General features: G+C 41.7%; 1 protein-coding gene across 10 annotated transcripts in view; it reads left to right on the forward strand.

Annotated features, from left to right (window-relative positions):
* The window catches only part of LOC121550786 (poly(rC)-binding protein 3), a 232578-nt gene that overhangs the window by 180742 nt on the left and 27902 nt on the right, over nucleotides 1-23934 (forward strand). For 5 of the 10 annotated variants that reach the window (XM_041863155.2, XM_041863162.2, XM_041863146.2 and 2 more), the window contains 4 exons: nucleotides 363-491; nucleotides 6641-6715; nucleotides 10038-10079; nucleotides 16254-16359. In XM_041863155.2, the coding sequence (XP_041719089.1) occupies nucleotides 363-491; nucleotides 6641-6715; nucleotides 10038-10079; nucleotides 16254-16359 (352 nt within the window). The remainder of the gene's footprint in view (nucleotides 1-362; nucleotides 492-6640; nucleotides 6716-10037; nucleotides 10080-16253; nucleotides 16360-23934) is intronic. The other 5 variants (XM_041863175.2, XM_041863184.2, XM_041863191.1 and 2 more) reach the window with 5 other exon arrangements.

The following is a 23934-nucleotide window of genomic DNA, read 5'->3' on the forward strand; positions in this document are numbered from 1 at the left end:
TACCAAGATTGTTTGCATTCTGATTCTTTACCCTTCTACCAGAAGTGTACACTTGCTCACTTCTCAATTTATCATACTTCACTTCACTATCTTATGACTGTTGCCCATACTAAATAAACCCAACAAACTTGTCATACTAGGCAATGCCCCGCACCGTATTACTTGAGTTGTCAATGGCTCTGTGTCTTTGTGAGTGTTACCTTATGTTGTTATTTCCAATACCAATGTAATCTCTACATGTTGATTGTGTTTAATCAAGAGTTCAAGATGCGAGATAAATTCCTGAATAAGGCCAATTTACAGTAAGTGAATTGCACTGAACTGGAACTATGTCTCACTGTGCCATGTCTATCTTTCCCCAGTCCACAGGGGCACAGGTTCAGGTGGCAGGGGACATGCTGCCTAATTCCACAGAGCGTGCCGTGACAATCTCTGGGACCCCTGAAGCCATAATCCAGTGTGTCAAACAAATCTGTGTGGTCATGCTGGAGGTAAAGTATGTTGGAGGGAGAGGACATTTTCAGTTCAATAAAAAGGGAGTTTAGCCACCAAAACCCATATAGCCAGAACAAAGACACAGCGAGAGCCATGCTACTGTTGGCACTCTGAACGGTCCCTGTCCCTAGTTCCCTGCCAAGCTACTCCTGCTGTGATGGTTTAAAAAAATTCTAACATAATCGACTGAACATAATATAATAATTCTCCAGTAACAACTTTGTAGTTTCCAAAAGTTTCAGGGGTAAGACAAAACCAATTTTTGTGCTCGGACAGAGAGAACTGGATTAATCAATTAAATAATTTTAAATTAACAACACATTTAGAAATAAAACCTTGATTCAAATATCCTATCTCACAACATGGGAAGAGTGTTATTTTGCTTTACCTCAGAAATGTGGTCTAGACGCAACTTTTTTATCAAATCAGTCAACTAGTTATTATCTCCCCAATTTATCCCATCGATGTCAACATTGTCTAGTTCCTGGTTGGACTGAAATAGGTTCCGTTACTCATTATGGGTGCCGGTACTGTTTATATTTTGGTGCAGGAGCTCCACAATACTTTTGAGCTAATATTCTAAAAACAGGAGCTCAAGCAGTAGAACATTTGAGGTGCCAGTACTCAGCTCTGGTGAGCTCCTGCCCAAGTCAAGCAGTGCTGGTAGATTTTTTTAATTTAATTTTTTTATTTAACCTTTATTTAACCAGGTAAGCCAGTTGAGAACAAGTTCTCATTTACATCTGCGACCTGGCCAAGATAAAGCAAAGCAGTGCGATAAAAAACAACAACACAGAGTTACATATGGGGTAAACAAAACATAAAGTAAAAAATACAACAGAAAATATATATACAGTGTGTGCGAATGTAGTAAATTATGGAGGTAAGGCAATAAATAGGCCATAGTGCAAAATAGTTACAATTTCGTATTAACACTGGAATGATAGATGTGCAAAAGATGATGTGCAAATAGAGATACTGGGGTGCAAATTAGCAAAATAAATAACAATATGTGAATGAGGTAGTTGGATGGGCTAATTACAGATGGGCTGTGTACAGGTGCAGTGATCGGTAAGCTGCTCTGACAACTGACGCCTAAAGTTAGTGAGGGAGATAAGAGTCTCCAGCTTCAGAGATTTTTGCAGTTCGTTCCAGTCATTGGCAGCAGAGAACTGGAAAGAATGGCGGCCAAAGGAGGTGTTGGCTATGGGGATGACCAGTGAGATATACCTGCTGGAGCGCAAACTATGGTTGGGTGTTGCTATGGTGACCAGTGAGCTAAGATAAGATGGGGATTTGCCTAGCAGTGATTTATAGATGACCTGGAGCCAGTGGGTTTGGCGACGAATATGTAGTGAGTGCCAGCCAACAAGAGCGTACAGGTCACAATGGTGGGTACTATATGGGGCTTTGGTGACAAAACAGATGGCACTGTGATAGACTACATCCAATTTGCTGAGTACAGTGTTGGAGGCTATTTTGTAAATGACATCGCCGAAGTCAAGGATCGATAGGATAGTCAGTTTTATGAGGGCATGTTTGGCAGCATGAGTGAAGGAGGCTTTGTTGCGAAATAGGAAGCCGATTCTAGATCTAACTTTTGATTGGAGATGCTTAATGTGAGTCTGGAAGGAGAGTTTACAGTCTAACCAGACACCTAGGTATTTGTAGTTGTCCACATACTCTAGGTCAGACCCGCCGAGAGTAGTGATTCTAGTCGGGTGGGCGGGTGAAAGCAGCGTTCGGTTGAAGAGCATGAATTTAGTTTTACTAGTGTTTAAGAGCAGTTGGAGGCTACGGAAGGAGTGTTGTATGGCGTTGAAGCTCGTTTGGAGGTTTGTTAACACAGTGTCCAATGAAGGGCCAGATGTATACAAAATGGTCTCGTCCGCATAGAGGTGGATCCGAGCTTCACCAGCAGCAAGAGCAACATCATCAGAGTCGGCCCGAGAATTGAACCCTGTGGCACCCCCATAGAGACTGCCAGAGGTCCAGACAACAGGCCCTCCGATTTGACACATTGAACTCTATCTGAGAAGTAGTTGGTGAACCAGGCAAGGCATTCATTTGAGAAACCGAGGCTATTTAGTCTTCCAATAAGAATGCGGTGGTTGACAGAGTCGAAAGCCTTGGCCAGGTCGATGAAGACGGCTGCGCAGTACTGTCTTTTATCAATCGCGGTTATATTATCGTTTAGGACCTTGAGCGTGGCTGAGGTGCACCCATGACCAGCTCGGAAACCGGATTGCATAGCGGAGAAGGTACGGTGGGATTCGAAATGGTCGGTGATCTGTTTGTTAACTTGGCTTTCAAAAACTTTCGAAAGGCAGGGCAGGATGGATATAGGTCTGTAACAGTTTGGATCTAGAGTGTCACCCCCTTTGAAGAGGGGGATGACCGCGGCAGCTTTCCAATCTCCGGGGATCTCAGACGTTACGAAAGAGAGGTTGAACAGGCTAGTAATAGGGGTTGCGACAATTTCGGCGGCTAATTTTAGAAAGAAAGGGTCCAGATTGTCTAGCCCAGCTGATTTGTAGGGGTCCACATTTTTCAGCTCTTTCAGAACATGCATGGGTAGGTTGCAGCGGAGGGTGCAGAGCTGTGGCCGGGGTAGTGGTAGCCAGGTGGAAAGCATGGCCAGCCGTAGCAAAATGCTTGTTGAAATTCTCGATTATTGTAGATTTATCAGTGGTGACAGTGTTTCCTAACCTCGGTGCAGTGGGCAGTTGGGAGGAGGTGCTCTTATTCTCCATGGACTTTACAGTGTCCCAAAACCTTTTGGAGTTAGTGCTACAGGATGCACATTTCTGTTTGAAAAAGCTAGCCTTTGCTTTCCTAACTGATTGTGTATATTGGTTCCTGACTTCCCTGAAAAGTTGCATATCGCGGGGGCTGTTCGATGCTAATGCAGTACGCCACAGGATGTTTTTGTGCTGGTCAAGGGCAGTCAAGTCTGAGGAGAACCAGGTGCTATATCTGTTCTTAGTTCTGAATTTTTTGAATGGGGCATGCTTATTTAAGATTGAGAGGAAAGCACTTTTAAAGAACAACCAGGCATCCGCTACTGACGGAATGAGGTCAATATCCATCCAGGATACCCGGGCCAGGTCAATTAGAAAGGCCTGCTCGCTAAACTGTTTTAGGGAGCGTTTGACAGTGATGAGGGGTGGTCGTTTAACCGCGGACCCATTACGGACGCAGGCAATAAGGCAGTGATCGCTGAGATCCTGGTTGAAGACAGCGGAGGTGTATTTAGAGGGTAAATCTGTCAGGATTATATCTATGAGGGTGCCCATGTTTACAGATTTTGGGTTGTACCTGTTAGATTCGTTGATAATTTGTGTGAGATTGAGGCCATTTAGTTTAGATTGTAAGTTGGCCGGAGTGTTAAGCATATCCCAGTTTAGGTCACCAAGCAGTACGGACTCTGAGGATAGATGGGGGGCAATCAGTTCACATATGGTTTCCAGGGCACAGCTGGGGGCTGAGGGGGGTCTGTAGCAAGCGACAACAGTGAGAGACTTATTTCTGGAAAGGTGGATTTTTAGAAGTAGAAGCTCAAACTGTTTGGGCACAGACCTGGATAGTATGATAGAGCTCTGCAGGCTATCTCTACAGTAGATTGCAACCCCACCCCCTTTGGCATCGATCTATCGAGACGGAAAATGTTGTAGTTGGGGATGGACATTTCTGAATTTTTGGTGGCCTTCCTAAGCCAGGATTCAGACACTGCTAGAACATCAGGGTTGGCGGAGTGTGCTAACGCAGTGAATAACTCAAACTTAGGGAGGAGGCTTCGGATGTTAACGTGCAAGAAACCAAGGCTTTTACGGTTACAGAAGTCAACAAATGATAACGCCTGGGGAGTAGGAGTGATACTGGGGGCTACAGGGCCTGGGTTAACCTCTACATCACCAGAGGGACAGAGGAGGAGTAGAATAAGGATACGGCTAAAGGCATTACGAACTGGTATTCTAGTGCGTTGGGTACAGAGAAAAAAACGGGCAGATTTCCGGGCGTTGTAGAATAGATTCAGGGCATTATGTACAGACAAGAATATGGAAGGATATGAGTACAGTGGAGGTAAACCTAAGCGTTGGGTAACGATGAAAGAAATAGCATCACTGGAGGCACCGATTGAGTCGGTCTCCGCGTGTATGTGGGGTGGGACAAAGGAGCTGTCTAAGGCAGGTTGAGCTGGGCTGGGGGCTCTACAGTGAAATAGTACAATAAGAAATAACCGAAACAGCATTAAGCAAGGCATATTGACATGGGAGAGAGGCACAAAGCAATCACAGGTGTTATTCCAGAGAGCTAAGACAACAGCTGGTAATGGCGACAAAGTTTGGGCTGAGGCTAAACATAAACAGGATGCAGTACTGTATAAAGGAACAGTCCAGCAGGCATCAGCTGTATAGCTGAGTTATCATAAGGTCCGGTGAACAGCAATAGGAGAGTTCGGAGGTAGATTCGGGGGCTGCTATAGCACTGGCGAGCAAGAGGCCCGGCTTGCGTGTGGTAGCGGGCCGGAGCTAGCAGATGGATCTTCGTGGTCGACGTCGTAACGGGAAGCCTGTTGAAACCACATCAGACGATTTCGTCGGCAAACCAGTCATGTTGGATCGGCGGGGCTCGAGGCTAGCTCAAGGCTAACTGGTGCTTGCTAAGGGGCAATGGTAATTAGCCAACGACAACAGCCATTTGGTTGCAGCTAGCTGGTTGCAATGATCCGGCGCTAGGGTCCAGTGATTCCGGCAGAAAATCCGATATGCTCTGGGTCGATAGCACGCTGTGCAGACTGGCCGACAAATTGTCCAGGCTAGAGCTAGAGCTGGCTGATGGGTAGTGCAGGCCACGGACAATGGTGAAGACGCTAACGGTGGCTCATAGCAAGTAGCCATTCGGTTGCAGCTAGACTAGTTTCAGTTTAAGGTTCTTGAAAAAAGTTATAAAGAAATAATAGAATCCTTTTCCATGTTGGGTGTGGCGGGTTGCAGGAAAGTATATTTAGTTAAAGAATTAAAAGTAAAATTGAGAAGAAAAAAAAACACAGAACACAGATAAAAAACACGACCGCACTGCTACGCCATCTTGGATTCCACAATAGTCTGCTTACTAATGTACAGATTATTCTTGTCTGATAACCAGCTAAGCTGACGTGGAGCTTTTGTCTTACAAAGGCTAGTGATACAATCTGATGGAGTTAATCAGTGAATTCCACTCTACATTCACCCAAAAGTCCTCTGTAGCTCAATTGGTAGAGCATGGTGCTTGTAACGCCAGGGTAGTGGGTTCGATCCCCGGGACCACCCATACGTAAAATTTATGCACACATGACTGTAAGTCGCTTTGGATAAAAGCATCTGCTAAATGGCATATTATATTATATTAAAAGTGTATGTGGTGCCACTGCTACATTAATAAATATTGTGTCTCACTCAAGCAGCTACCTAAGGCTGTGTTTATACATCTATCCTAAGAACCCAATTATTTTTCATATCTAATATTTTTTTCTGACTGTCCACACTCAGTTTTATATGTGACCCCTATCAGATTTGCACATTCAAACTGATGTAGCCTCTGAAATATCACACAGATGCAATGCTCATTTCCTGTCAGTGTTCCTTTAATGTTCTGGGTGGTTATCGCGGTAACAGCAGGACATGTGCAAAAAAAACATCTGATCTGAGGTCGCATATGAAACATCGGAATTGTAACAAGATTGAGAACTACATACGAAAATGTGGAATAAGTCGAAACTCAAAAGATCAGATTCAATGTGGTTTTTGCTGTTAACACATTCAGGAAATAATCTTATAGGTATCAGACGCCAATACATTGGAATTGGGCTGCCTCTGTAAACACAGCCAAAGAGCTGCAGCTGCCCCTATTACTGTACATTATTGTTTTTCAAGATATGGCGAATAGAAAGCTACAGTGAGGCACAGACAAACTCCTCACAAAAACACTGGGCTGGGAATACACATCTGTCTGAAACGGCACCCTATTCTCTCTGTACTGTACGACTTAGGTGACATTTTGGATGTAACCTCTGTCTCCCTCGTCTCTCTTGTTAAACCCACGGCCACACACTCAGTCCTGGTCTAACACTCTCTCTGTGTCTTCCCTCTTCCTCTTCTCCTAGTCCCCACCGAAAGGTGCCACCATTCCCTACCGCCCAAAGCCCGCCTCCACCCCCATCATTTTTTCAGGTGGCCAGGTAAGAGCCGAACTGCTGGTGGCGTCCGCAGCCAACCTCAGCCTTTTATTCCAGCACCAGCCACTGCCTGTTAGTGCACTCAGGTTTTCTCAAATTCACACTCACTCGCATGCCGCCCCCTTCTTGTAAAGCCCAATGTACAAAGTTCAGAGCAGGCCACGATAGTCAGCATGGCCCATTATTACATTCTAACAAACCTCATTTGATTGGCTCTTATCTAGTCGTGGACGTATATGACGTATATGACGTATATGACGTATAGACTATCACGGCCTGCGGCTATGAACTTTATAAAGCTAGGCCAAGAGGGAGGGAGGGATATAGGGAAGGAGCTTGTTGCAGGTCACTACTAAATAGAGGGCTATTATAGTTTGTGAAGGTGGTGCTTGAGGACCCCTGTTCAGACATTTTTGCTCCGACTTTCACTTAATTCTGTTCAATTAATCTCATGTCCACCTCTTGACAGTAGCATTAAAATTATAACCAGGGGTTGGGATGGGGGGGTTGGAACAGAAACCTGCACGATGAGGGGTCCTTTAGGACGTCAAGACCAAAATGGACTGCATGGCTATTGGACTTTTAACACCTTTGTGGGTTAACCATAGATTGTGTTTCAAAGCACTCCTAACTAATGACTTGCATGCAAGCTCTCATTGTACAGTGCACCCCTCCTCTTTCAAAAATATATCATATCCTTTTAACATTCCTGATGACTTGTTAACATCTTTTTAAAGGTAGTCTCAGTGATATGACATACACTACATTACCAAAAGTATGTGGACACATCTCATTCCAAAATCATGGGCATTAACATGGAGTTGGTCCCCCCTTTGCTGCTATAACAGCCTTGACCAAAGTTGCTTTGACAGACCTACAATTAATCAATGACATATTCTGTCAACTGCACTGCCAGCTACTAACCATTTGTTTAGTAAGGCCTTCAAACATTTAAGTCGTAGAACAGAACTACATTTTCTGTGCACTTTTTGTGAATCATATATAGGGAGTCAGAAACAGGGTAATCCAACACAACAATATATATGCCCAAACTGTAACAGGTCATGTGGCATCAATGATTTGAAGAATAGGAGCGACCTTGTTACCCTTCCTATAGATTCTCAAGTACAAGGTCTGCTTGAAAATGTTAAAGTGAGAGACTCCCTTAATCACAGATATACATGGGCAACATCAGAGAATATACTTGGTGACATTTATGACGGTGAAATATACAAAACCTTCTCTTCCGGGGGGAATTCTTAACAATATATCAAATAAGATTGTATTTGTCACATGCTTCATAAACAACAGGTGTAGACTAACAGTGAAATTATTACTTATAGGCCCTTCCCAACAATGCAGAGAGAAAAAAATGAGATATAATAGAAAAACAGAAACAATTCATAAATAATAACAAGGAATAAATACACAATGATTAACGATAACCTGGCTATATACACGGGTACCAGTCCCAAGTAGATGTGCAGGGATACGGGGTAATTGAGGTAGATACACTACATGGCCAAAAGTATGTGGACATATTGGGGCTTCCAATGTTGACTTCCTCATTCAAGTACCAAGAACAAAGTACAAAAAAAGTGTCTTGAACCACAAGAGCATTAGTGAGGTCGGGCACTGATGTTGGGCGATTAGGCCTGGCTCGCAATCGGCGTTCCGATTCATCCCAAAGGTGTTTGATGGGGTTGAGGTCAGAGCTCTGTGCAGGCCAGTCAAGTTCTTCCACACCGATTTCGACAAACCATTTCTGTATGGACCTCGCTTTGTGCATGGGGGCATTGTCATGCTGAAACAGGAAAGGGCATTCCCAAAACTGTTGCCACAAAGTTGGAAGCACAGAATTGTCTAGAATGTCATTGTATGCTGTAGCGTTAAGACTTCCCTTCACTGGAACTAAGTGGCCTAGCACGAACCATGAAAAATAGCCCCAGACCATTTTTACTCCTCCACCAAACGTTACAGTTGGCACTATTCATTGGGGCAGGTAGCGTTCTCCTAGCATCCGCCAAATCCAGATTTGTCCATCGGACTGCCAGATGGTGAAGCGTGATTCATCAATCCAGAGAACACGTTTCCATTGCTCCAGGGTCCAATGGCGACGTGCTTTACACCACTCTAGCCGACGCTTGGCATTGCGCATGATGATCTTAGACTTGTGTGCGGCTGCTCGGGCATGGAAACCCATTTCATGAAGCTCCCGGCTAACAGTTCTTGTGCGGAAGTTGCTTCCAGAGGCAGTTTCGAACTCGGTAGTGAGTGTTGCAACTGAGGACAGACGATTTTTACGCACTCGGCGCTTCGGCACTCGCCAGTCCCATGGCCTACCACTTCACGGCTGGGCCGTTGTTGCTCCTAGACATTTTCACTTCACGATAACAGCACTTATAGTTGACCAGGGCAGCTCTAGCAGGGCAGAAATTTGACGGACTGACTTATTGGAAAGGTGGTATCCTATGATGGTGCCACGTTGAAAGTGACTGAGCTCTTCAATAAGGCCATTCTATTGCCAATGTTTGTCTATGGAGATTGCATGGCTGTGTGTTCGATGTCATACACCTGTCAGAAATGGGTTTGGCTGAAATAGCCAAATCCAATATTTTGAAGGGGTGTCCACATACTTTGTATAAAAAAAGTCTAGATGCAGAAAGTAACATAGTGAGTCAATTTCCGCAACAACTAAGAGCGTGGAAGCACGAGGCTCAACTCCTCCACTGTTTTGGTGCCCTGGCTACCACGCTGTGAACAGCATGAAGCGTAACTGTGCACATGCGCAGACTGTTTGACTGTGTGAGAGCGAAGTCTTACCACTTGCTCATCTCAATATCTGCGGTGCTGCTTGTGGCAATGTCTTTTCGCTGATTCTACCTTTAACATTCTTGAATACTGCTACTGCTACTAATACCACTACTCATCCACTACCACTACTGTAAATTAGTCAAAAATATTAAATGTAATGAATAGTATTTATAGTCAAGGCATCAAAGTACAAAAATGTCGTTGACTATCACCTATTAAAGGGACATCATATAAGGCAAGTTTTTCAAAAGTCATGTTAGTTCATTCACAGAGAATATCAGTGGTTTGAAATTGTTCAGTGTTCATATATTATATAAACGTTATGCAACATTGTCAAGTATAAAATGCTTCCAAGGGAAACAAAGACTATATGAATGAGACAGTACTTAAGTCTGAAATAATTGTAAAAATTGAACTTCAGAGTAGTCTCTGAGGTTACATGTATAAGCCCTATTCCCTGAGAAGATAGATAATAATATTCAGTTTTTGTGTTTCTTCTTCCTCCATACAGGCCTACACAATTCAGGGACAATATGCCATCCCACACCCAGATGTGAGTTCCAAGTCTCAGCTGTCAAATCTTATTACTGTCAAAAGTCTGCACATTTCTTAGATTTACACCTACTAATATTAACCAGTAATATTAATACAACATTGTTTTCAGTGAAAGCATTCTGAAACCTTCACTTCTCAGGTCTTGGCCTGTTCCATTTTTAAAATGACGGCACTTAAGGAACAAGTTCTTGGTTTGGAGTGATTTTTTCAGATTTAGAATCGCATACACCCAACAGTCTCCACACCCAGGAAATTGCTTTTGACTGATGCCGTGCTCTGTTGCAGTGCTTAGGACTAAGTAGAATGTGATAGAACTGGTCGTCTGGGTGTGGACTCCTCCTAAATTCCACAAGGCCATACATAGTCTCCATTAACCCATCCACCACCTCCCCGTCTTCTTTTTTTTTTTTTTTTACAGCTTTTCTGCTACATATACATACATTTTACATACAGTGGGGAGAACAAATATTTGATACACTGCCGATTTTGCAGGTTTTCCTACTTACAAAGCATGTAGAGGTCTGTCATTTTTATCATAGGTACACTTCAACTGTGAGAGACGGAATCTAAAACAAAAATCCAGAAAATCACATTGTATGATTTTTAATTAATTAATTTGCATTTTATTGCATGACATAAGTATTTGATAGATCACAAAAGCAGAACTTAATATTTGGTACAGAAACCTTTGTTTGCAATTACAGAGATCATACGTTTCCTGTAGGTCTTGACCAGGTTTGCACACACTGCAGCAGGGATTTTGGCCCACTCCTCCATACAGACCTTCTCCAGATCCTTCAGGTTTCGGGGCTGTCGCTGGGCAATACGGACTTTCACCTCCCTCCAAAGATGTTCTATTGGGTTCAGGTCTGGAGACTGGCTAGGCCACTCCAGGACCTTGAGATGCTTCTTACGGAGCCACTCCTTAGTTGCCCTGGCTGTGTGTTTCGGGTCGTTGTTATGCTGGAAGACCCAGCCACGACCCATCTTCAATGCTCTTACTGAGGGAAGGAGGTTGTTGGCCAAGATCTCGCGATACATGGCCCCATCCATCCTCCCCTCAATACGGTGCAGTCGTCCTGTCCCCTTTGCAGAAAAGCATCCCCAAAGAATGATGTTTCCACCTCCATGCTTCCCGGTTGGGATGGTGTTCTTGGGGATGTACTCATCATTCTTCTTCCTCCAAACACGGCGAGTGGAGTTTAGACCAAAAAGCTATATTTTTGTCTCATCAGACCACATGACCTTCTCCCATTCCTCCTCTGGATCATCCAGATGGTCATTGGCAAACTTCAGACGGGCCTGGACATGCGCTGGCTTGAGCAGGGGGACCTTGCGTGCGCTGCAGGATTTTAATCCATGACGGCGTAGTGTGTTACTAATGGTTATCTTTGAGACTCTGGTCCCAGCTCTCTTCAGGTCATTCACCAGGTCCTGCCGTGTAGTTCTGGGCTGATCCCTCAGCTTCCTCATGATCATTGATGCCCCACGAGGTGAGATCTTGCATGGAGCCCCAGACCGAGGGTGATTGACCGTCATCTTGAACTTCTTCCATTTTCTAATAATTGTGCCAACAGTTGTTGCCTTCTCACCAAGCTGCTTGCCTATTGTCCTGTAGCCCATCCCAGCCTTGTGCAGGTCTACAATTTTATCCCTGATGTCCTTACACAGCTCTCTGGTCTTGGCCATTGTGGAGAGGTTGGAGTCTGTTTGATTGAGTGTGTGGACAGGTGTCTTTTATACAGGTAACGAGTTCAAACAGGTGCAGTTAATACAGGTAATGAGTGGAGAACAGGAGGGCTTCTTAAAGAAAACTAACAGGTCTGTGAGAGCCGGAATTCTTACTGGTTGGTAGGTGATCAAATACTTATGTCATGCAATAAAATGCAAATTAATTACTTAAAAACCATACAATGTGAATTTCTGGATTTTGTTTTAGATTCCGTCTCTCACAGTTGAAGTGTACCTATGATAAAAATTACAGACCTCTACATGCTTTGTTAGTAGGAAAACCTGCAAAATCGGCAGTGTATCAAATACTTGTTCTCCCCACTGTACATGTTACTTTTATATACAGCAATCACATACAAATAATACCTTACCAAACATAAGCTATTTAATCCCACCCCTCAGCCATTCTCCGCCCATTCCACCTATCACCATAGACCACCCTCGTTTGGTTTCCATGTGACATATATTTTTCAATTGTGCTGTGAGGTTTTACATACATTTTTAACCTTTCTACTTGCATAGTATCCACAGATTGTGAGATAAAGATGAAAACCTTTCTTGCAAGTACTATTATATTATTTATTGACTGACTATGGCTTTCCAAATCGCCCAACACTGCTATTTGTAAGGTTCATTTGAACCAGAAACAAGCTACATAGGGGCCAGAATAAATGATCTAGTGATTCTGTATCTTCGCAGCAAAATCTACAGAGCTGACATTGTTGTATGTCCCATATACATAGTATTCTGTTGGTGGCAAGAATTTTGTATAATAATTTAAATTGAAAAACTAAAAGTGTTGAATTAAGTGTTGTTTTTTGTATCAGTTCATAAACCATGTGCCATGGAATCGGTACATCGAACATCTCTTCCCATTTATTTTGCAACCTGTATGGCGCAGCTGTCAACATTTCTGTCCTCAAATGAAACTGGTATATTTTTCTATTTAAGCCAATTCTTTTCAGCCAATTTGTATCTTTAATATATGGCAGACAAACAAGTTCCCCAACTTCTCCCTCTTCCACTTGCCTCCATTTTTGTGGTAATGCTGCAATCAGTTGCTAATAAGTTTGGATTGAGCAGACATTCACATATATTTTCGAAAGCTGCATATGTGACATAACTCCACCATTTCTATTCATAATATCAATAATAAATATAATACTTTTTTTTTTCTTTTTCATAAAGAATGTTTATTTATTAATCAGTATATTTGAGTTTAACCCTAATGTTTGTTGTAATATTTGTTCTATCTTTTCTGGACAATAAAAAAGTCGGAAGTTTACATACACTTAGGTTGGAGTCATTAAAACCCGTTTTTCAACCACTCCACGAATTTCTTGTTAACAAACTATAGTTTTGGCAAGTTGGTTAGGACATCTACTTTGTGCATGACACAAGTAATTTTTCCAACAATTGTTTACGGACAAATTATTTCACTTATAATTTACTGTATCACAATTCCAGTGGGTCAGAAGTTTACATACACTAAGTTGACTGTGCCTTTAAACAGCTTGGAAAATTCCAGAAAATGATGTCATGGCTTTAGAAGCTTCTGATTTGAGTCAATTGAACGTGTTCCTGTGGATGTATTTCAAGGCCTACCTTCAAAGCTTGACATCATGGGAAAATCAAAAGAAATCAGCCAAGACCTATTTGTAGACGTCATACCGCTCAGGAAGTCTCCTAGAGATGAACATACTTTGATGAGGAAAGTTCAAATCAATCCCAGAACACCAGCAAAGGACCTTGTGAAGATGCTGGAGGAAACAGGTACAAAAGTATCTATATCCACAGTAAAATGAGTCCTATATCAACATAACCTGAAAGGCCGCTCAGCAAGGAAGAAGCCACTGCTCCAAAACCGCCATAAAAAAGCCAGACTACGGTTTGCAACTGCACATGGGGACAAAGATCGCACTTTTTGGAGAAATGTCCTCTGGTCTGATGAAACAAAAATAGAACTGTTTGGCCATAATGACCATTGTTATGTTTGGAGGAAAAAGGGGGGGCTTGCAGGCCGAAGAACACCATCCCAACCGTGAAGCATGGGGGTGGCAGCATCATGCTGTGGGGGTGCTTTGCTGCAGGAGGGACTGGTACACTTCACAAAATAGATGGCATCATGAGGAAGGAAAATTATGTGGATATATTGAAGCATTTCAAGACATTAGTCAGGAAGTTAAAACTTGGTTGCAAATGGGTCTTCCAAATGGACAATGACCCCAAGCATAATTCCAAAGTTGTGGCAAAATGGCTTAAGGACAACAAAGTCAAGGTATTGGAGTGGCCATCACAAAGCCCTGACCTCAATCCTATAGAAAATGTGTGGGCAGAACTGAAAAAGCGTGTGTGAGCAAGGAGGCCTACAAACCTGATTCAAGTACACCAGCTCTGTCAGGAGAAATGGGCCAAAATTCACCCAACTTATTGTGGGAAACCTGTTGAAGGCTACCCGAAACGTTTGACCCAAGTTAAACAATTTAAAGGCAATGCTACCAAATACTAATTGAGTGTATGTAAACTTCTGACCCATTGGGAATGTGATGAAATAAATAAAAGCAGAAATAAATCGTTCTCTCTACTATTATTATAATTATTATTATTCTGACATTTCACATTCTTAAAATAAACGGGTGATCCTAACTGACCTAAGACAGGGCATTTTTACTAGGATTAAATGTCAGGAATTGTGAAAAAGTTTAAATATATTTGGCTAAGGTGTATGTAACATTCCGACTTCAACTGCAGTCTCCATTAATAATTTCACTTAATCTGTCTCGAGCATCTCGAGAGCTATCGCGTGTTAGGTCTTTTAATTCGGAGAAGGCAGTGATTGATGGCAGGGGAGCCATTGGTTGACATTACAATCACTCAAGTAGGGCCTCGACATCCTCCCCACCCTCATTTAAGCTACTCTTTAATGGGTGAGAGCATTCACAAGCATCCGTCTCGCTCATTATTGATAGCAATGATAGACAGTGAGGGAAGATTGTCAACTTTTAAGTTTCATATGGGCCAAGTGTTGTTTGACTGACAGCCAGGCCCATGAAGGTTGTCTTGTTGGTCTTGGCAAGGTTGTCCATCTCTGGCTTACTGTAAGAAATTGTTTGAGTGGTCAATCAGGATTTATACTGTATGTTACTAGATGATAAATTGTAAAGAAGAAAAACAGGATTTGTGAATTTCAGACTGATGTGTCATCCACTTTGTAAGATGAGCATATTGTTCCATCATGGTTATGCACCATCGTTATGCACCAAAGTGACCTGAATACAGTTTTGAATTAAGGAGTTTTGGATGAAACAACAGTAAAAAAAAAAAGAAAAAAAAAGAAATAACTATCCCTTTCCAGGTCCAATAAGTCACATTTTGTGAAATGACAAACTACGATCTCACACAGATTTAAGTTACTGGCCAATGCCTGTAAGATCACGTCGTTCTGTGTTCTAAATTGAAACAGACAGTTTCAGCCCCAAACCAGTCATGGCTAATCTTAAATAAAACATTAAAACTATACAACAAATGTAGACGTTTTCTTTCCTTAGCTTGTCTAATTGCATAACCTTAAGTCTAGCTCATAAGGTTTGTGATTGCAATTGCAGTATTCACTGTATTTTAGCCTTGACAGTTGTAGACTCCAACTCTAGGCGACATAATAATGGAGACTACAGCTGTGTCTCAGGGCTATATTTATTTAATCAGACAATTTCGGACGTGAGTCAGCAATTTTTGACAGGCTAGCTTCGTCTGGGTACGTGAGTCAGCCATTTTTGACAGGCTAGCTTCGTCTGGCTACACTACCGAAAAGCAACGTGATCCTTGGTACATGATGTGAATACAGAATCGACTAGTTTTTGGGAAATATACTTTTCAACAAATAGGGAGGGGTAGGCAAGTCAAACATTTTTACAGATTATGACCTTTCAATTATATTCATATCATAGACATTATGATAAATGTTGCAAAGCAACTCAAATTACTGGACCTTTAACCAGAAAACCAACCAGATTGAAGTGTTCACACAGACATTGCATCACAGATAGATGCATTAAATTAGAATGTTAAGAAGTTAGTTGATGTCTTCATTACCAATCAATGGAAAATATTATAATGCAACAAGTTGTCTGTGTTGATCTTCCCTGTGAAAAAGCTGCATCTCTGCTGATTACGCAATCCATCTGCTATTACAAACTGGATACAGCAGCAAATATAACACCCCATCTCAACCATATTGGGCTAAGTCCTTCTCAAGTTCTCTCTCACTCTCTCTCTCTGTGTCTCTCATTCTCTCTGTCTCTCTGTCTGTCTCTCTTTTGCTCTCTCGTCTCCCACCACCATGTGCCATGCTTCCTCTCCTCACTGTTTCTCCTCACTGTTCTAGTTTTAAGTTCTTGATTTCTTGTCGGTGTGACCTTGTGTTATTACAATAACCTCTTAGTTCTACTGTCGCTCCTACCCCCCTCAGCAGTTGACCAAGCTCCACCAGTTGGCTATGCAGCAAACCCCCTTTACCCCCCTCGGACAGACCACCCCTGCTTTCCCTGGTACGTACCCACAAGCCCTCTCTCAACACTTCCTTCTCTTTGTACCTGTAGACACTCATCTCGCTCTTCTTTTTCTCTCTTTCCTCTCTTTCCCCATGACCCTGGTGGTTGCTTTCCTCCTAAGCTTGGCTTTTTGTTTGGCTCTGCCTTCATTTAGTCGACCAGAGCTGGTCTTTGGTTGATCTTTTGTCACGCATGAGGACTCTATTTTGAAATACCATCTGGCAACAACTATAGGCTACATCCCAGCTACGGTCTCTTTTGAGATTGAGTTAGTTCCCAGTTAATATGAAAAGGACAGACTCATCATAAAATGGACAGTGGACAACTCAAGTCTCCTGCATCTGTATTATTTGGTTTGGACCTCAGTATAATAATTATTTTCCTCATATAATGTAAAACTCAGGTATTTGTAAAAGACACAATCAAGGTCTCATGAATAAAGATGGCTCCGTTTGATTCCTCTTTCCACCAGTGTCATCTACAAGGACTTGACGATTACCATTTTATACATGTCAGGATTGATTGATTAAAACAACAACCAGCTTTTCAGGCCCTTCAAAATATGTCTTGACCATACATTTCAGTGAGTTCCTGATTCCTAAATGCCTTTCAAAACACCTCCCAAGAATCACGAGGAGGAACATCATAAAAACATCCAGCTGAGAATGTTCTATTAATTTGAAAAAAGCAAGTCGGTTGGACTTTATTTGACGGTGATATCACAATTTTGTACTTGTTTCAGAGCAGGCAATGCACCAATCAATAGGCCTACATAAACTCGCACTCTCTTTCACAAACACCTGACTGACAGTACATGACTGTACAGTGGGGTCCAAAATGATTGTAATTATTATTGTAATTGATTAAATTACACCCTTGATAAAGATGAGCAAAAAATAATGTATAAAATAAATAATATTTGTATGCTCAAGATAATGGGAAAATTATTGTATTTTATACTAATACAATTGCTCAGAGAAATAGATTTTGTTTAACAAGTCATATATTTTTTCTCAAAATGATAGTGGTCAAAATGATTGGCACCCCTGTTTTCAGTACCTTTCAATACCTCACCTTGCGAGGATAATAGCACTGAGCCTTTTTCTAAAATGTTTTGTGAGATTGGAGAACACATTGGGACCATTCCTCCATACAGAATCCTTCCAGATCCTTAATATCCTTCATCTGCGCTTATGGACTGCCCTCTTCAATTCAAACCACAGGTTTTCAATGGGGTTCTAGTTCAGAGACTGACCATTGGAAAATGTTGAATTTGAGGTCAATTAACAATTTCTTTGTGGATTATGATGTGTGCTTGGGGTTATTGTCTCCCTGGTAAATCCACTTGCTGCCAAGTTTCAGCCTCCTGGCAGAGGCAACCAGGTTTTTGGCTAAAATGTTCTGGTACTGGCTAAAGTTAATGATGCCATTGACCTTAACAAGGGTCCCAGGACAACTGGAATCAAAATAGTTCCATAACATCAAAGGTACACCACCATATTTTACAGTAGGTATGGGGTTCTTTTTTGTTTATGCAGCCTTATTTCGACACCAAACTCACCACTCTATTTTCATGTCATCCAACAAATGTAAACACCTGGAGTTTTCTAAAAGGCATTGGCACTTAGATTGGAACCGGTGCTAATGTCAGATGACATGAAAATACAGCTCTATGGCCACGCACATTGTTACAGGCTTGGTTTTTCTCTCCATTTTAGCATGTGTACCTAGTACCTTAACACGTTGTGGGGTGCACTGATTGGAGTCACCACGTTAGTCAGTATCTGTTTCAACTGTATTGAACTGCCCAGCTGGTATTTAAGACCTGCTAGCCCAGTCCATCAGGTGGGGAGGAGACGTTGGAAGAGCTACATGTCATGTTATCTCTTCCACCCAGCCGAACAAAGCCTTCATCCTCCCCTACTCCTCCCTTTCCTAAGTTGGTGTGTTTTTTATTTTATTTGTCTGTTCTCATGCAAATCCAGTGGGTGTCCATGGTTGGTGTCTTTTAAGACCCTACTCTATTTACTTGGCCAGCAACCAGTAGACACCCCCATGTTCGCTCTAATCACCTACTCTGAAGCTCTACTGTGCCAAAATATTTGAGTGTTCAAACAATACTATTGTTGTAGAGTTTCTGTCGCTACCAACCAACATTGGGGTTATAGGATTAGTGAAAGTTTCATAAGCACATAGGGAACAAAACATGGACTTTGATTTGGGAGCATTTGTAGAAAACCCTACTTGGGAGATACTAGATAAGTGTACGAAGGTGAATCTGCTCAACATTGCAAAGCAGTATGACATAAGTATGACCTCTGCCGATTCAAAAGCAGTAGTCAAAGAGTTACTTGATGCTGCTTTGGTGGAGAAGGAAATCCTCCCGGAGAGAGAGGGTGATGATGATGATGATGATGATGATGATGATGATGTTGATGAAAAGGATCCTACGGGGAGTAGAGAGAAGCCCGTAGATGTGCAGCTGCGGGAGTAGAACTACAGGCAAAATTGGAGAAACAGAAGTTAGGGGTTGAGGACAAGAAAAGAGAACCCGAGTGGCGCAGTGGTCTAAGGCACTGCATCGCAGTGCTAGCTGTGCCACTAGAGATCCTGGTTCGAATCCAGGCTCTGTCGTAGCCGGCCGCGACCGGGAGACCCATGAGGCGGTGCACAATTGGCCCAGCGTCGTCCAGGGTAGGGTAGGGGAGGGAATGGCAGGCAGGGATGTTGGTAGAGCATGGCGTTTGCAACGCCAGGGTTGTGGGTTCGATTCCCACGGGGGGCCAGTATGGAAAAAAAATATATATATAATGTATGCACTCACTAACTGTAAGTCGCTCTGGTTAAGAGCGTCTGCTAAATTACTAAAATGTAAAAAAATAAAAAATAATAATTAGTGCAAATAGAAAAGGAAAAATTATGTGCAGCTAGAACGTACGGAGAAGATGAAGAACGTGTGCATGCCATCCAATTTAAAGAGGTAATCTGGAAGTACTCCGAATCGAGACAGGCTGTCCTCCCCCCTCAGCAGAGTTTGATCTTGGTCGGAACAGCCGGCTTGTCCCGCCTTTTAACAAAAAGGAGGTGTACGTATATTTTACTCTGTTTGAGCGGACTGCCACGTCCCTAAAGTGGCCGCACGATATCTGGTCATGCTCCTACAAAGTAGTCTTGTGGGAAAAGCTCAGAAAGTGTACGCCACTTTATCTCTTGAGCAGAGTTCAGATTATGACTCTGTTAAAGCTGCTATCCTTCAGGTTTACGAGCTAACTTAAAAAATAAAAATGAGAGCGAGAAAAAGCAGTTTCTTCTTGTGGGAGCCCTCCAGCCCATTAAGTCGCAGGTGCTCCTACAGCAAGACGACAGCGATATTGAGCACACTGTGGGGTACTTTTCAAAGAAGTTAGCCTCCTAGCAAAAAGCACTACTCCACCATCGAGAAAGAAGTGCTTGCTTTGAACATGGCTTTCAGCACTTCAATGTTACAGTGCCTTCAGAAAGTTTTCACATCCCTTGACTTTTTCCACATTTTGTTGTGTTACAGCCTGAATTTAAAATTGATTAAATTGAGATTTTGTGTCACTGGCCTACACACAAAACCCCATAATGTCAAAGTAGAAATATGTTTTTAGACATTCTTACAAATTAATAAAAAATGAAAAGCTGAAATGTTTTTAGTCAGTAAGTATTCAACCCCTTTGTTATGGCAAGCCTAAATAAGTTCAGGAGTAAAAATGTGCTTAACAAGTCACATAATAAGTTGCATGGACTCACTCTGTGTGCAATAATAGTGTTTAATTACACTTTGGATGGTGTATCATTAAACCCAGTCACTACAAAGATACAGGCATCCTTCCTAATTCAGTTGCCAGAGAGGAAGGCAACCGCTCAGGGATTTCACTATGAAGCCAATATTGACTGTAAAACAGTTACAGAGTTTAATGGCTGTGATAGGAGAAAAATGAGGATGGATCAACAACATTGTAGTTACTCCACAATTATAACCTAATTGACAGTAAGGATTTCCTTCCTAATAATAATGTAAAATTAACACATTTACAGAAAGACCTGTGTGAAGGCCAACTTACAGAAGAGGAACTTTTTGAGGCAATTAAATATTTTCAGTCTGGAAAAACACCAGGGCTTGATGGTATACCAGTAGAGGTATATCAGACCTTTTTTTGATGTACTCAAAGATCCATTATTACCATGTTTTAATTACTCCTATAAAATGGTAGACTTTCAGGTACTCAACAAGAAGGTCTGATTGCATTACTACTAAAACAGGACCCAGGTGGTAAGTATAAAGATCCAGTCCATTTAAAAAACTGGAGGCCTCTTACACTTCAATGTTGTTGTGATGTGAAAATCCTGACGAAATGCATAGCACAGAATAAAAAAGGTTTTACCAGAATTTGTTCATCCTGATCAGACAGGTTTTTTACATGGACGATATATTAGAGATAAAATACGACAATTACTTGAAACAATTGAACATTATGAAACATCAAAGATACCAGGCCTGGTCTTCATAGCAGATTTTGAAAAGGCGGTTAATAAAGTACGACTAGAATTTATATATAAATACCTGGATTGATTTAATTTCAGTGAATCTCTTATACAATGGGTTAAAGTTATGTACAGCAACCCCCGATGTAAAATAGTAAATAATGGTTACTTCTCAGAAAGTATTGAGTAAAACAAGGCTGTCTGTTGTCTCCATATCTATTTATTATGGCAATTGAAATGCTAGCTATTAAAATTAGATCCAACAAGAACATCAAGGGGTTAACAATCCAGGGGATAAAAACAAAAGTGTCAATGTATGCTGATGATTCAAGTTTTTTCTTAAGTGCGCAATCTGGATCCCTGCACAGTCTCATTGAAGATCTTGATCACTTTTCTAGCCTCTCTGGACTAAAACCTAATTATGACAAGTGTACCATATTACGTACTTGATCGTTAAAAGATAGTGTTTACACTACCTTGTAGTTTACCAATAAAATGGGCGGATGGTGAAGTAGACATACTTGGTATTCACAACTTAAAAAATATAAATGAACTTACCACAAACAATTTCAATAGAAAGTTTGCAAAAATAGATAGGATTCTGCAACCATGGAGAGGTAAATACTTGTCTATTTAAGAAAAAATCACATTGATTAACTCTTTGGTCCTATCACAGTTTACTTACTTACTAATGGCACTGCCTACTCCAGAAGACAAATTTTTTAAATCATATGAGCAAAAGATATTTCATTTTATGTGGAATGCTAAGCCAGACAAATTAAACGTGCCTATGTATATACTGAATATGAGTTTGGGGTGCTACAATTATTAAATATTAAAGCTTTAAACCTCTCACTAAACGCTTCACTCATACAAGTTATACTTAAACCCAAAATGGTTCTCCAGTAGATTATTAAGAAAGGCTCATCCTTTGTTCAAAAATGGCCTTTTTGCATTTATACAGATTATAACTTCTCATTTCCGACTAATTGAAAATGAAATTTTGTTTAAAGTATCGCCTTTTCTTAAACAAGCCATACAAAGCTGGTTACAATTTCAGTTTTATCCTCCAGAAAAGATAGAACAAATATTACAACAAATGTTATGGTTAAACTCAAATATACTGATTAATAAAAAAACATTCATATGTATTTTTTATTTTGTATTGGTATTATATTTATTAATGATATAATGAATAGTAACGGTGAAGTTATGTCACATATGCAGCTATCGAAAATATATGGGAATGTCTGCTCAATGCAAACTTACAAACAACTGATTGCAGCATTACCACAAAAATGGAGGAGGCAAGTGGAAAAGGTAGGGAACTTGTTTGCCTGCCATATATTAAAGATACAAATTGGCTGAAAGAAATTGACATAAATAGAAAAATATACCAGTTTCATTTGAGGACAAAAATGTTAACAGCTGCACCATACAGGTTGCAAAATAAAGGGGAAGAGACTTTCGATGTACCGATTCCATGACACATGGTTTATGAACTGGTCCAAAAAACAACACTTAATTCAACACTTTGAGTTTTTCAATTTAAATTATTATATACAATTCTTGCCACCAACAGAACGCTATATATATGGGGCATACAACAATCTCACATCTGTAGATTTTGCTACGAAGAGACAGAATCACTAGATCATTTATTCTGGTATTGCCCCTATATACAGTGAGGGAAAAAAGTATTTGATCCCCTACTGATTTTGTACGTTTGCCCACTGACAAAGAAATGATCAGTCTATAATTTTAATGGTAGGTTTATTTGAACAGTGAGAGACAGAATAACAACAAAACAATCCAGAAAAACGCATGTCAAAAATGTTATAAATTGATTTGCATTTTAATGAGGGAAGTATTTGACCCCCTCTCAATCAGAAAGATTTCTGGCTCCCATGTGTCTTTTACACAGGTAACGAGCTGAGATTAGGAGCACACTCTTAAAGGGAGTGCTCCTAATCTCAGCTTGTTACCTTTATAAAAGACAGCTGTCCACAGAAGCAATCAATGAATCAGATTCCAAACTCTCCACCATGGCCAAGACCAAAGAGCTTTCCAAGGATGTTAGGGACAAGATTGTAGACCTACACAAGGCTGGAATGGGCTACAAGACCATCGCCAAGCAGCTTGGTGAGAAGGTGACAACAGTTGGTGCGATTTTTCGCAAATGGAAGAAACACAAAATAACTGTCAATCTCCCTCGGCCTAGGGCTCCATGCAAGATCTCACCTCGTGGAGTTGCAATGATCATGAGAACGGTGAGGAATCAGCCCAGAACTACATGGGAGGATCTTGTCAATGATCTCAAGGCAGCTGGGACCATAGTCACCAAGAATACAATTGGTAACAAACTACGCCGTGAAGGACTGAAATCCTGCAGCGCCCGCAAGGTCCCCCTGCTCAAGAAAGCCAATGAACATCTGAATGATTCAGAGGAGAACTGGGTGAAAGTGTTGTGGTCAGATGAGACCAAAATGGAGCTCTTTGGCATCAACTCAACTCGCCGTGTTTGGAGGAGGAGGAATGCTGCCTATGACCCCAAGAACACCATCCCCACCATCAAACATGGAGGTGGAAACATTATGCTTTGGGGGTGTTTTTCTGCTAAGGGGACAGGACAAATTCACCGCTGTAAAGGGACGATGGACGGGGCCATGTACCGTCAAATCTTGGGTGAGAACCTCCTTCCCTCAGCCAGGGCATTGAAAATGGTTCGTGGATGGGTATTCCAGCATGACAATGACCAAAAACACACGGCCAAGGCAACAAAGGAGTGGCTCAAGAAGAAGCACATTAAGGTCCTGGAGTGGCCTAGCCAGTCTCCAGACCTTAATCCCATAGAAAATCTGTGGAGGGAGCTGAAGGTTCGAGTTGCCAAACGTCAGCCTCGAAACTGACTTGGAGAATGACTTGGAGAAGATCTGCAAAGAGGAGTGGGACAAAATCCCTCCTGAGATGTGGGCAAACCTGGTGGCCAACTACAAGAAACGTCTGACCTCTGTGATTGCCAACAAGGGTTTTGCCACCAAGTACTAAGTCATGTTTTGCAGA

The sequence above is a fragment of the Coregonus clupeaformis genome, chromosome 4, assembly GCF_020615455.1.
Source record: "Coregonus clupeaformis isolate EN_2021a chromosome 4, ASM2061545v1, whole genome shotgun sequence".
In the NCBI taxonomy this organism is placed as follows: domain Eukaryota; kingdom Metazoa; phylum Chordata; class Actinopteri; order Salmoniformes; family Salmonidae; genus Coregonus; species Coregonus clupeaformis.